General features: G+C 42.7%; 1 protein-coding gene across 3 annotated transcripts in view; it reads right to left on the bottom strand.

Annotated features, from left to right (window-relative positions):
- Window positions 1-2,492, bottom strand: part of TRPC3 (transient receptor potential cation channel subfamily C member 3) — a 64,825-nt gene extending 62,333 nt beyond the window's left edge. For all 3 annotated transcript variants that reach the window (XM_041759354.1, XM_041759353.1, XM_041759352.1), the window contains exon 1: window positions 2,239-2,492. In XM_041759354.1, the coding sequence (XP_041615288.1) occupies window positions 2,239-2,477 (239 nt within the window). In that variant the 5' untranslated portion in view covers window positions 2,478-2,492. The remainder of the gene's footprint in view (window positions 1-2,238) is intronic.
- Window positions 2,493-15,488: the final 12,996 nt, after the last annotated feature.

Consider the following 15,488-nt stretch of genomic DNA (forward strand, 5'->3'; position numbering starts at 1 on the left):
TGAGTGTAGAAAAGTTGTCATACTCATCTTTGGGGCTTGCTATACCAACTTGGCACATGCAAATGCTTAAAAATGTCTTTGAATCCAAACTCATGAGGACTGCCTTCAGATGCCTTTTTGGAGTTTCATCAGATATATTTAATAACTAAGAACTTCGAGAATGGGGTACTCTTGCCAATGACAGACTACTTGGTCCTAGGTTTGCAAACAATTGGATAAAGAAAGTCTTGGTTTGGATTAATGGTTGAATCAAGAGTTCCATCAAAGGGTATTTTTTAAAAGTCTTGTTAGTTATATAGCAGATGACATTCTTTCTCCTAAGTCAGTCTGTTTAAAATTCCCAAATGGAATACTGGAGCATGGTGCAATGAAATGAGCAACAGGATTACCCTGAGGAATCTTTTTGGTAAGAGTGGGATTCTATCTTCAGCATCCTGACTGAATTTTAAATTCAGCTCTTCTACTCTGCCTACAGAAAATGACCCTGGGGCTTTCAGAGACTGGTTATCCTTCTCCGATTGCATCCTCGGGTTGTTGTGTTCCCTTTCAGAGCTGTTTAACTGTGGCCATATTCTTGAAGGTGGAAAAAAAAACTGATTTTTGCTACAGATATCCAACTAGTGCCCACCGTTAGCACATGACAGGACTCCCAACATGGAGAGCTTGCTGCCCTAATTCCCAAAGAAACATTTATTAATGTCTGTCTCCTTAAAATGACTGGGTCTTCTCAACGGCTTTACAAAGTAAATACGGTAGGACATTTACTTGTTGAATTACGTTAAGTCAGAAAATAGAAAAAAAAAAAGTTCTATTAGCAGGTAGACACGTCTACAGTAGAATCTGCCTCAGTATCTTGTGTAATTGCTCTCAAACTCCAAAAGGCAAAGTGAGTTTTCTCTGCTCCACCCTGCTTTCTCAGAGAAGACTGCTGTGGTGTCCCATTTAGTGTGGGTTTAAGATAAACGAAAAAAAAAAAATCAAATAATCAAGAAATTGAGCTGGGTTATAAAAACCAAATTGGCAAAAAGGAAAACAGACAGTGTCTTAAAAATCTTAGGGAGGCTGGAAAGCGAGCTGGCAGTGCTTTAATCCCCAAGGATATACCTTCCTTCCATTTCCTGGGCCATTTCCACTCCAGGCTAATCTTCGGCAATAATTGATCCGCATCGGGATGCGTCGCTCATTTAAAGTCAGAACCCTTCCCTGGGCGGTCTACTCAGCCGCTGATTTCTGTTTTGTCACAAGCAAATCTGGAAGGGCCAGGCGTGCATCTGCGCCCGCAGAGCCAGGCGAGGTTAGGGCCCTCTGGAGGTCGCCCCAGAGGCCTGGGCCCAGGGCTGTGGCCGCTCTAGGGCAGCAGGGGGCGCTGCCTAACCTCGGTCCCTCACCCCGCCCAGACGGTTAGAGCCGCCGCCACATCTGACCCCAGCTCTCTACCTAGGTCTGTGCGTTTTTTCCTAAAAAAGACAGTACACCCCGCGGCACGCCCAAGGTATGTGACAAGAAAAACAGCGCGCACCGTCCACAACTAAGCACTCGCTTTTACTCCTCTCTGTATGTCGTAGCTGCTAAGGCTGCCCCCGAGACCTGGGGATTGAGGAAAGTTGCTCTTTCTCACGCACTACCGTGCCGACCTCCACCTTCCTTTAAAAAGAAAACAGCTCCTGCCGCCTGGGGACTACAGCCAGGGTCGCCCCTGGACGGTTCCCGCGGCTGCCGGCGCCCCCCTCCCCTGGGGACTCGGCTGCAGTTTGCTCCCAACTGTGAACCGACCGTCGAGAGACGGGGCGGCGGGGCAAACCTGCACCCACAGCCCACAGCCCGGCCGCACACCTTCCCTTCGGGCTCCCCGGTCCCCTGCCCCGGCCGCGGGGGGGGGGGGGCGCCCGTTCCCAGGCGGGCCGCGGGGGAGGAGGGCGCCCGAGTTTGAGCGCGCGCCTGGGTCCACGCGCACCCGCGCCTTCCCGGACTTCCTCGGGCGAGCCCGGCGTCCGGGGCTGCTGCGTGCGAGGCGCCGGGACGGAGCCGGCCACGCCCTCGGAGGCCGCGGGTCCGTCCGCACGGCGGAGCCCCGCGGGGCCCAGGAGCCCAGGACGAGCTCCCGCCCGAGCCCCGCGTCCCCGGGCCGCCCCGAGCGGAGCCGCCAGGCCCTGCGCCGCGGCGTCCGCGGCCCGTCGCGGGGCGGCCGGGACCGCGCCATCCTGGCCCCCGCCCCGCTCCGCCCTCCCGGGTACTCACGGGGCCAGCCCGGGCGAGAAGGGCGGCGGGCGGTGGCCGTGCGGTTCCCGCTGCGAGGGCGCCGGGCGCGGCTCCAGCCCCCCGTTGACGCCCCTCCAGCCCCGCCGGCGGCGCTGCGGCTCCGAGCGTCCGTCCTCGCCTTCCTCCTCCTCCTCCTCCTCCTCCTCCTCCTCCTCCTCCTCCGGCGCGGGGAAGGTCACCCTCGCCTGCTCCTTGCACTTCCTGCCCTTGGTGGACATCGCGCCCGCCGCGGTCCGAGCGCGGAGATGCCGCCCGCCGCCGCCGCCGCCGCCGCAGCCCGCGGCGCCCCTTCCCCGCCGCCCGCCGCTCCGGCAGCCCCGGGCGGCCCCGGGCGGGCAGGCAGGCGGAGAGGGCGGCGCGGCCCGACGCCCGACAGCTGGAGGCGCGAACCCGAGCCGAGCCGCCGCCGCCCACCATGAAACGGTGGGAGCTGCGGCCGCGGCTGTGGCTGCGAGGAGGGCGCCGGGCCGAGGCCGAGGGGGGCGCTGCTGCGGGGAGACGCTCTGGCGGCGGCGGCGGCGGCGGCGGCGGAGCCTCCCCGGGCCGGCTCCCGCCTCCGACAGCAGCTCCTGCTAGGACACTACCTACCCTCGCTCGGGGGAAGGACGGGGGGGCGGGGGCGGGGGCGGGGGCGGGGGCCACGGGCCGTCCTCGTCAGCCCCGCGTGCGGGAGAGGAGGCCGGAGCCGCAGGTAGGGGGTGAGCCGCCTGCAACGCGGTGCGCGAGGACCTAGAGCCCTTTTCCACGCACACATGCAAGTTTCTTAAGGAAGGAAAAGGCAAAACTGGTCCTGCCTGTTCATTTTTGTGCAGCCGCATTTACCCAATTGGACTCCACGTTTGTTGCCACAAGCATCCCTTGTCCCTGGTGCTACTTCTGAGACGTAGCTGAACCTACAGAGCTTTAAGTACATTTCCTGGGGTGCTTTGGACCCCAACAGCGGGGATGTCTGAACGTGCGTGGTGCTTCAGGTTGGGTTATTTTTTTTTTTAAATAAATCTCAAAACCATCTAACAAGATTTATGTACAGTTCCAAGAAATATTTTCCAGCAAAATGTAAAGTCTCCTCTCTAACGCTTCAGTAATAATTAATAAAACGAAAGCAATTCATTTTAAAAGTCAAAAGCTGCATTTTTTCTGGGAGAAAAGACTCATGGAACTTCAGCCAAAAGGAGTCTTAAAAGGATCAGAGAATTTCTCCCTCCGTTTTAGAAAGGAGAAACTGGGGCCTAGAAAGACTAAACTAGTCGCGGGAGGCAGCTGGTGAGAAAACTCAGATCAGACCGAGGTGAGTGTATTTTCCGAGGCTTTCTATTGCCTCAAATATGCAGGTTTCAATCAAGTCCAACTTGGAAGCGTCACAGAAATACCAGACATGCTATGGTGAGGTAAAATAAGATACTCATTTTTTTAAACTGCATCCAATTATACTGGTTCCCCCCCCCCCCCCCCAGGAGCATTTCTTCCCGAAATTAAATAAAACACAAGTAAGGAAATGTAGCTCTTCTGAATGTAATTATTAAAAAGTAATTAAAATACTGAGTTTTATTAAGTTGATAACAAATCTGCATGTTTAAGGAAACAATGATATTTATTTGTACATCTGACACAGAAAATCAAGTAAATACTGTCCAGCGTTTTACAGTTGGAAGCATCTTTTCTGTATTAGCACATGCAGAAGTAGAAGTGTTAAAGTCTTCACAGTATAAGTTTCTAGACCCCTTCAATTCCACCCCTGAAATATCTCTAAACCAAGACTGCTCCCTGCACCCCAATACTGCTGCCTCACTTCAGGCTCCCATCAACGTCCCTGCTCTCTGTTTTTATGCATCCTACCCCCCCTCTCCCCGTACCATTTTATCTTCCACGCTATCAGACAGACCCTGCTCAGAGCAAGTCTGATCGTGACTTTTCTCTATAAAAATCTCTGGTGGCTTTCCACTGCTTTCAGGTTAAGATCCAAATTTGGCATGCCCAGCCCTTAGTGGTCTGACCCTATTTCTTCACACTCTCTCCTCCCATCCTCCCTCATACACATCCTGACTCCAATTACCCTGAACTTCTCACTCATCACCTGACATTCTAGACACTTTCCCACTTCCCTGCCTTTGTCTCTGGTATTCCTGTCACTGAAATGTCCCTCTTCCCTTGTCTACCTGGCACACTTACACTTTTTCCTAAAGACTTAGATTTAGATGTGGGTTCCAATCTAATACCCTTACTGAATCTCAGTGAAGTCCTCAGAGCCCTTGATCCATACCTATGGCACCTGTGCATAATGTAATCTTACCACTGGTCACATTATATTGAAATTAACTCTTTCTGTGCCTGTTTCCTCTTTGGACTGAATTCCTTGGGATGGTTTGGGGTCTTATTTACTTTGAGCCACTTAGGGGCTAGTCTTTTTGACTTTGCCACCTTAGCTCAGTACACAATGTGTTGGAGCAGCTCAAAAAATGTTTGTTGAATTAATTTTTGAAGTCTACAGCTTATTTATTTATTTATTTATTATTTCCTACAGCTTCTTTATAATATTGTTAACAAGCTCATGAACTGCTCTCATTAGGCTCTGGATAGAAGCACTTTGGGAATGCTGGAGTCACCAGGGTTTACTCTTCCATACTATATTAGGTTTGCTAGGGCTGCCATAACAAAGTATCACAGACCGGATGAAAAACAGAAATTTATCTTCTGACAATTCTGAGATCTAGAAGTCTGAGATCAAGATGTTGGCAGATTGTAGACGATTGCCGTCTCCTGGGTCTTCACGTGGTCTTCCTTCTGTGTGTGTGTCCTAATCTCTTATAAGGATATCAGTCATTTGGGTTAGGGCCCACTCTAATGACCTCATTTTTAACTTAATTACCTCTTTAAAGACTCTAACTTTGAATAGACATCCTGAAGTATTGGAGAGTATGACTTCAGCACATAAATTTGTTAGGGGAAGGGGTGGCACAGTTCAACTCATAACACAAATTAACTTTCCTGGTCTGAGGGAACTGCTCTTCCCAGGTCGGCTAACATTTTTATTAAGAAGTATGCCCCTGAGATTGATGAAAACCTAGAGGAGAGGAAATCAGAAAGAAAGTAGCTTCTTGAAGAGAGAAGAAATATGGCCCTCCCTGGCAGAAGCCAGCTTGATCTTATTTCCTTCTTTTGTGAAAGAAGATCTATCATTTCATACATGTTGTTAGCTGTGTATTCATGAAAAGAGTGTTTGCCTAACACACATTCAAAATCCATTACTCCTTTGGGAGAAAAAACATTATTCAATATTCAGAAAATCCAACTGCTGAGGAAGATTATTTTCAAGAAGAGATGACCACTGAGAAATAAGAAAAGCATAACTTGTATGATAAGTCCAAATAAAATAAAAGTGATTTTTTAACCTGATAGCAGAAGATAGTCTGCTTTGCCTGTTCATCTCTCCTCCCTCCTGACTCTTGGCAACCACGGATCTTTTTATTGTCTCTATAGTTTTGACTTTTCCAGAATTTCATAGAATTGGAATCATACAGTATGTAGCCTCTTCAAGATTGCCTTCTTTCACTTAGTAAGATGCATTTTGGTTTCCTTCCTGTCCTTTAATAGCTTGAGAGCTCATTTCTTTTTAGCACTGAATAATATTCCATTGTCTGGATGTACCACAGTTTCTTTGTCTACTCACCTACTAAAGGAACTCTTGGTTGTTTCTAAGTTTGGGCAACTATAAATAAAGCTGTAATAAACATCCATGGCCAGGTTTTTGTGTGGACATACATTTTCAACTCCTTTGGTAGATACCAGGGAGCATGATTGCTAGATCATATGATCAAAGTATGTTTACTTTTCTAAGAAAGGTCTAAACGCTGTCTTCCAAAATGCCTCTATTATTTTGCATCCCCACCTGCATGAATGAGAATTCCTATTACTCCACATCCTCCCCAGCATTTAGTGTTGTCGGTGTGCTGGATTTTGGCCATTCCAAAGGCATGTAGTGGTATTTCATTGTTTCAGTTTGCATCTCCCTAATGACGTATGGTGTTGAGCACCTTTTCATATGCTTCCTTGCCATCTGTATATCTTCTTTGGTGAGGTGTCTGTTAAGATATTTGGCCTATTTTTAATCTGTTTTCTTATTGTTGAGTTTTAAGACTTTATGTATTTTGAATAATACTCCTTAATAGGAAGTGTTTTTTGTAAATATTTTCTCCCAGTCTATGTCTTGTCTTCTCATTCTTTTGATTTTTGCTTTTTAAAGTAACCTTAAGTCATTAACTTTCTTAGCAGCATAAACTAGTTAGGTGGGAACTGCTGCCTAAGAATAATTGAACCTGAAAAACGAAGATCCATGAACTTACAGTGTGGCAGTTAATACTTCGATGCCTTTTGCACCGAATTTACAGTGTCCTATTAGCCATAGGTCACTAATGCTCACAGATCTCTTCTAACCCCAAGAAGTTTCTGGAACTTTTCTACCTTAAAATACTCACTTGAGAATGTCTGCATGAGTCACAAGTTTGGAAGTAAAAATGTGCTTTATCACAGAAATAAGTTGTAAGTGATGGTTATATTCCCTGGGCAGCTCACAAATGACTAGTTAGCTTAAACTTCCTTCATCATCAGTATACCCTGCTACACTGAGCCAGAGGCCTGGAATCAAACCCCACCTTGGCTGCTTCCCAATTCTGTGATACTGGGGTATAGAGATATATAATGTGTAAGATATAAACATAGTACCTATTTCCTAGGGCTGTTATAAAAATGCTCACTGTTAATTATCCTTAAAACTTTGCCTGGCACATAATAGGTGCTATGTAAGAATTAGCTATTATTAATTCACTATTGTGGACTATAGAACTACTGATGGAAATGTGAAGTCTGGGTCCTAAAGCAAGGACCTACCTTGTCTGATTTAGATGCATTTACTAAATTGTATAACTGTTGACTTACTTGTCTGTCTCCTACACGGGAACTATAATGTCTTATTTGACCTTTTCACACCAGTATGATGTTAAAACTGGAAGCATAGCAACTGTTCAATAAATGGTAACTAGTAATAGTAGCAGTGGCAGTTGCAACAGCAGACATTCAATAAATATTTATGGAGTGAAGGTCCAGAAGTAAGGAAAAGAAGGAAGAGAATGTTCTTCCTCTGTTTTGGGCACAGTGCCAACTTCAAGTAAAATCAGAAGGGGTGCAATTTTTCTTTGGCATCTCCAGAGTCCTTCCCTCTGTCCACATTCAATTTCACATGTTTTTCCACTATATAGTGTCCAGCTTCCCTGCACTATGGACTCTGTGACTTCCTATTGTTTTAATCCTCCCACAATGTTATTTCTCTGGCTTGCTATACCCCAAAACTGCTCCACAATTCACAATTGCCCTTTTTTTTTTTTTTTTTATCTCCTACCAGTCAAAATTGTTATTCTTTGGAGCAACCAATCCCAGCTAGGTTTTTTTTTTTTTTTTAAGATTTTATTTATTTATTCATGAAAGACAGAGAAGCAGAGACACAGGCAAAGGGAGAGGCAGGCTCCCTTCAGGGAGCCGGATGTGGGACTCAATCCCGGGACTTCAGGATCACATCCTGAGCTAAAGGCAGAGGCTTAACCGCTGAGCCATCCTCAACCGCTGAGCCACCCAGGCATCCCTCCCAGCTAGCTTTTGAAGGACAAGTGTCTTACACAAATTCACGCTCATGTATGTAAAAACCCGAGTCAGGACGCCTGGGTGGCTCAGCAGTTGAGGTTTAGCGCCGCCTTCAGCCCAGGGTGGGATCCTGGAGACCCCGGAGGGAGTCCCACATCAGACTCCCTGCATGGAGCCTGCTTCTCCTTCTGCCTGTGTCTCTCATAAATAAATAACATCTTAAAAAAAAAAAAGTTAAAAAAAACCCGAGTCCTTAATGCTCCAAGAGATTTACATTTTTCAAAACCGCAGTGATTATCCATTTAGTTGTGTTAGAAGTTTTGAAGTGAAATGAAAGAAAGATGCTTTGGGGGAGGATGGGCGGGGGATGGTTGAGAGCTGCCAAATAGCAAGCCTGCTCTGGGATAACCTTCCTACAGAGTTTTTGACTTCCATCTTTCATCTTCCCACTACTAAAATTATAATACCCAGCCGATTTACATTTGCCCCCATCCCTCTCCTCATCAGCATGTGCCCGTAGTGTTGTCAAGAAAGACTCAATTGGAAAAAAAAAAAAAAAGGAAAATGGGCCAAGGTGCAGAGCTAGGGACTTTATGTATGGTCTCAAGCTTGAGAAAACAGGGACAGAAATTTATTATTGTTCAATGCTCCATGAGTGCCTCACATGTCTATACATCTTGCAAGCAGAGGCAATAGGTGCTTTTGTTCTGGAATATCTTTTCAAGCATGTTTGTATTGAAAACAGCCTTGGAAGACAGAGATAGGATCCTTCTATGGAGCAAAGAACAATTCTGTTTCCTGTCCAGTATAACAAGAGAATGCTCCCTCTGGGGCAGATACAGTTACCTAGGCTTGGGGTTCCTCTCTTATAATGCACCCCACTACCTGTACAGAGATCATCTAGTGCTCTTCATGTCACTCTGTGGGAATTGGGACTCAGGGAACTAGCACAAATGCTGACACTCTGACTCCTGTTATTGCTATCCTTTGTCTCGGGTCCGGGAGTTTTGTGCCTTCTACCACCATCCATGAAACTGTGTCAACTGGCTAGCTTGCAAACAGTGTAAAATCTCAGATGGTTCAGAATTCTTGACAATTGTTACATCTACAGATGAAAAATTCACAACTGCCCCCCCCACAGAGATCGCCAAGAGTAAATTATGTTTTTTTTCTTTTCAATAGAAATATAGTTGACACACTATGTTACATTAGTTTCAGGTGCACAACATAGTGATTCAGCAAGTCTATATGTTGTGTTATGCTCACCACAATCCAAGAGTAAATTAGGTTCTTCAAGGGATGGTAATAACTTTTCTATGGGACTAAATGCATTATTAATTGATTTTTCAAAGCCCATTCTTTTACATATTTGCTAATATGATTTTTATGTGAATCTAGTACCAGAGAAAAATCAATGCTCTCTTCTTAATAAGATGTAGACTTCAAATATGTTTATGGCTTTGTATTGACAATCTGAGGAGTGGTTTGATGCCAGCACTATCCCTCAAGGCTCTGAGTGCTACTGTGTTTAGAATCTGGGAAAAATGGGGGTACATGCTTACCTTTCATTTCATCCATCTCTGTGTATACATACAGAAATAAAATCTGTGTAACTTCTATTTTTGGCAAGGATAAGAACATCTCTGCTCCATCCTAATCCCTATGATCCTTGCCCACCTCCTTCTAAAACCTATTTAGAGACATGTTCCTCAAAGTTATATTTGTCCTTCCTTGAGGGAAGAAAGACATACTGATTACTTACAAATGGAAAACTGAAAGAAATGTGCCTTGTAAGTCACCTGTCAGAAAGGGAGTTTGAAAAAATAGAGAAATTCAGTCTTTCCAGTCATAGTATTTTTTACCTTTAGTGAAATGAGCTAATTCGTTTCTTACTTATATTATTCCTATGCAGGGTGAATTCTTAGGACAAATTAAAAATATGCACTAAAGTGTAATTCTCTTTCCTTTTCCTGCTCACATAACCCTTCTATGTCAAATTTATTCTATGATACACAGACATCTCATAGAGGTTGCAAATGCAATCCCATCCTAAGGTCTGCATTATTCAGTAATAGACTTAGGATAAGGCTGTTAGTATCCATATTATCAGTTTACTGTCCTTCGTTGTATTTGAAAGCACAAGGATCTACTACTCATCACCAGTAGATGAAAGGAGACCTGATTTGCTGACACTTCAAATCTGAGCAGGTGTGGATTTAAGAAGGGGAAAGTGAGCCCTGCTTAGACACTTTGAATATATAAAGGACAATGTTTCACCACTGCTGTGAGCCATGCCCTTCCCACCCCCCAGCTTCGTATCCCTAATCTTCCAATATAATTCCTCTATCTTGTGACTCTTAACCTTAGGCAAAAGTATTAAGGGAAAATAAAAGGAAAGAGAAATAGGAGAGAAGGCAAAGTTTTCTGCTTCTCCATATTTTCATCTGGAATAAATTATCTTGAAAATGAAATTCACATACATGAGGATGCTCAGTGTTCTCATTTAAATGAAAATTTTGATTAAAAATTAAAATTACAAGATATTCACACAAATATAAAGCATTGGTACTTTTGATATGGCATTATAATCATTACATCTTTAAGGATTTTAGGGATAAAGCAAAGGGGGGGGATTACATTGCCTAGAAAATTGTGAACCATATGGATTTGAAACATATCTTAAAGGACATCTGGTATGATCACCTTGTAATGCTTGAATCCTTCTGCATTGTCCTGGCTAAATGTTCATACATATCCATTGATATCTTTATCACGTAAACAGTTTTTTTTTTAATGTGATTCACCTACCTCTACAGATTGTTTTGTAATACAATAAATCCTTTCTTAGAAGAGACTGTAGAGGCAGGGAGAAAAATTAATGATGTGGATTGCATCTTTTTTTTTTTTTTTTTTAAGTAGGCTCCATGCCCAACATGGAGCCCAATGTGGAACTTGAGCTCACAACTCTGAGATCAAGATCTGAGCTGAGATCAAGAATTGGATCCCTAACTGGCTGAGCCACCCAGGCACCCCTGATGTGGCTTACATCTTAATCAATGAGTCATATTTAAGTCTATAAGTAAGTGCCCTTGTAAAGAAGATTGTTATATTACTTAGTGAGAAGTATTCAAAGGAGGACAATAAGTGATATCTATGAGGGTTCCTGGGAAGCTTTGATGTCCAATGCCACATATTTACAAGGACTGGAAAAGTCCAACTGGATATATACAAGTCAAATTCAGTAAACAGTTGAGTCTTCATTGAAAGTTTGTGCTTTTTAAATTCAAGCCTTGGATATAACCCAGTCAGAACTTCTGTTATCATTATGAATTGGAAATGGGAATGGAGAGCAATTAATAAGGATTTGCATTCTTGTTATTCCAAAACAAAACAAGTTATAGACTTTTGCATATAATAGATTTATGCTTCACTACAAAGCAGAACTGTCTAAAATATAATATGAAAGTGGAAGCTTTAAGTCTTGGCATTAATGTGATTTACGCTGGAAAGGGAGCTTTGTCCAGGGGACTTTTTTTTAGCATCCTGTGAGGGTGATGCTTGCTGCCAAGCCCAGGCTAGTATCCCTATCAAACACTTCTGTACATAAAAGTATCTCTCATAAAAGTTTTACATTAGTATTGGCTATTGAACAACCAAAAGGAACTATTTCTTTAGAATGTTTTATTTGTTGTATGAGAATTTTTTCCCCTACTCAACTGTTTAGCTAGCAGCTTAAAATGCTGAAATCCCAAAAGGAGAAAGAAGCTTCTCACACATCAGAAAAGCATGGCAGGCTCCCAAACCATAAATGGCTTCAATTTTCATGTAAAATCAGCTTAGCGAATCACAGGTGGATTTTTACCAAAAATGCATTGAGGGATCTATGCCACCAATAATACTTATTTTTAAATATTCAGCTTATCCATGCTTAGAAATATTGTGTGTACCATAGCCAAATATATTAAAATATCAACAAAGACACCTTGATAGATAATTTGGCAAAAGCCCAATATCCACAAATGAATTGATTTCAGGAGGAAAAATAAAGGCTCATAATGAGGATGAGAGGGCATTAAGAATTTATACCTATTAGAACTGTTAAGGGGGAAAAAAACTTTAATTACAATGACTTTTAGTGAGAATATACGAGAAGATCTTATTCAGGTCTTTAGATCCATTTCAGAAGATACTTTTATATAAAATGCAAAATACAAAATTGAGTACAAAAATAGAAAAAAAAATCACGAGTGCCTAAGGCAGCTAAAACTCCCATGATATCAATGTAGCCATGAATGAAGTGATCTTAAATACAGAAAATACAAGATTGGTGTATTCTATGAGATGGTCATGGTCATGATCAAAATCCCAAGATCTCAAATCACCAGCAGCAGCAGCAGCTATTTTTTCTGTCATTTCCCTTTATTTAGTATGGACTAAGCACCTGTAGGATGATGTGCTAGAAACCTGTTAAAACTCAAATACATAGAACAGTGAGATATCTACCACTTAAAACCCTTCAAAGTCTTCTCACTGCTGCCAGATAATGTCCTTTACTTAACACATAAGACCTCTGGTGATATGGCCCTTGCCTATATCCTTCCAACCTTATCTCCTACTACCTTTCCTTTGAGACTTTGTATATTTGTCACTCTGCCTAGAACACATTCATTAAAAACAGTTATAGAGTACCAACTATACATCCTTTCCTAAACATCTTCCTGGCAAACTCTTCATCCTTTAAGACTCAAAAATCTCTGGGTGCCTAGGTGGCTTAGTCAGTTAAGTGTCTGCTTTTGGCTCAGGTCCTGATCCCAGGGTCCTGGAATTGAGTCTCACATCAGGATCCCTGCTCAACAGGGAGTCTGCTTCTCCCTCTGCCCCTCCCTCCTGCTTGTGCTGTCTCTCATGCTCTCTCTCAAATAAATAAAATCCTTAAAAAAAAAAAAAAAGAAAAAGACTCAAAAATCTCCTCCTTGAAGTTTCCTTCCTTGAGGCAAGTTGATCACTATACTTTTACCCTTTTAAATAATGCCACCACTGTACCGTGTATAACCCTGGTGCAGACTGGAATTGTATAGCAACTTTTTTTTTTTTAAGTGAGTGAAAAAAGAAAAAAGAAAAAACCTAACATACTATACAGGTGAACATATTTCAGTTGTTAAAAGTTTATGAAAACCTGAAGTAGTCAAAGTAAGAACTAACAATTATTTTCACTTTTTACCTCCATCAATCCTGTTCTCCTCAAAAGTAACTTCAGTTAAGAGTTTGGGGCATATTGTTTCAGGATTTTTTCTTTATGTTTATATAACTAATAGGCAGTTTAATGTATTTAAAAGCACAGACTCTGGAGTCAGGGTGTTTGGGCCAAAATTCAAGCTCTAGTCCTTAATATTTTGGGAGTTTGGGGCAAATTCCTTATCTTTGCTGGGTCTCAGTTTCCTTATCCATAAAATAGCAATAATAGTAGTAGTAGTATATAACTGATTAAGGAAGTTAATCCATAAAACACCTACAACAGTACCCTCCACATAGTAAATTCTTTGAAGTAGTTGCTACATTTGCAATCCAATAGAGGTTTCTATGTTGCTTTCTAAAAGATACAAATGAAATTACAGTGTAGTTACTATTCTGCAATTTTTAATTTTTGTTTAACAATCTACCCTATTTTATAATATGGATATACTATATTTAACCATTCATCATTTAATTTGTTTCTAAATTGATTATCACATGAGAGCATGTGAGGAAAATTTCTAAAATTTTTGAGTCAAAATATATAAACACTTTCTGTTTCTTTAGATACTAAGAAATTACCCTATAAGGAGAATGTAGTTGTTTCAATTCCCATCAGCAGTCCTGAGCAGCAGTGAATCTAGCATTAAATAAGATATATCTCCCTGGTCATGCACCCTCATCAACAGCTGTCAAGAAGCCTCTGAGAGAGCTCTTCTTTGCCTCCTTATCTGTAACTGCTGAGGACACGAAGGAGCTCTGAATATTCTGGGCATCTTCTTTCTATGACCCATAGCAGTTACAGCCTACCGAGAACTACATTGTCTGCCTTGAGTCTACTGGGACTGTCTTCATTATGTCTTTTAGCTACACGTTTATGTCACTCACCACTGAGAAACTCTAGACTCCAGGGAACCCTCCTTTCCCATCACCTTTGCACATTTCTACTTCTGATCACACCTCCCACACATCATTCATCAAACTCCTGAATGTCTTCCATTGTGCCTTCTGGAACTCATGAACCATGGTCAGCACAATCTGCTACATCTTCAACCTCTTTTCTGAGAGTTTCCTTCAACTTCTTGCTTTAAAGAGAACCTGGCTGTCTTCTGGGGATGCTTCTTCCCCTACAGTCTTCTCAAGTCGGGGCTCTTTCTTCTACTACACGCTTTGTATGTATAGACGTAGAATCAGGGTGGATAAAATCAGGGCAGCTGTGTTTGTTCCTTCTTTTTTTTTCCTGCTTAGACCATTCTCTCCCCTGACCCCCAGCTTGAATCTAATGTCATCAAATGATATTTACAACTAACTCTTATGGATGGGATCATGAACCTATGCCTGAGTCACTCCTAATTTCTCTACGATTTTAGCTCCTGACTCACTGTTATTCTCTCCAGCACTTTTCCTATATTAATCCCGAAGATTCAATATATGCAGATGGTATCTCCAACACCCTAGCCTCTCAAGTTTCTTGAACTCCTTTCCTCTATCTTGTCCTGTACTCTACCTCAGTCATGAACCCCGTGATCACACCCTAGAAATTGTCATAACCAGTCCCTAAAATCTCTCTGGCATTTCCATTTCATACTCCTCATTCTCTGATCTTACCACCTCCTATGGAGGCAGTTGACTTCCTCCAGTCGCACAATTCCAGCGATACTCCAATCTTTTCAGAATCTCCCGTCCATCAATCTTACCCCTTTCTTTATTCCACATGCTCTCTTACCCAACTTAGATTTTAGGATCATCAGTATTACCATTCCCTGTGTAATGCTCTCAATGCCCTTGCCCTCTCTTCCTTCCCCATTTTCACCTGGCAGAACTAACTCTGTTGTGCCATGCCTCTGCTGGTACAGGGGAATGTGCCTGGAGGAAAACATGCAGTCCTCCTGCCTGACCTTACATTAAATCAAGACCAAACTATCAAGAAAGCACTTAATACTATCTTACCATCACAACATGGTGAGCAGTGGGAAATGGAGGCAAGTAGAAACATGTGAAGAGTCACGTCTTGTTTGGAGAAAGGGTAACAATATAGATTGACTCTTTAACATGACAAAAATATACATTTCAGAATGTGTTATTTATGGACAACTACTGTTTTTACAAATTGTTTTCCCTTCAGGATGTTACTCTTGAGGATGAGGACTATGTTTATTCATTCTTGAGTTCAAGCAACCCAGTGCTTAATAAATGCTTGGAGAATTTGATTTTTTCCCAGAAACTTCTTTTATTATAGGTAATGATGTGAACTGGTAAATATGGTAGTGAGGGAAGGAAGTGATGGTGATGATGTAGACCTAGGCACTTCTTTTTTTTTTTTTTTTTTAAATAGGTATTTTTTTTTATTTTATGATAGTCACAGA

The sequence above is a fragment of the Vulpes lagopus genome, chromosome 6, assembly GCF_018345385.1.
Source record: "Vulpes lagopus strain Blue_001 chromosome 6, ASM1834538v1, whole genome shotgun sequence".
Lineage (NCBI taxonomy): Eukaryota > Metazoa > Chordata > Mammalia > Carnivora > Canidae > Vulpes > Vulpes lagopus.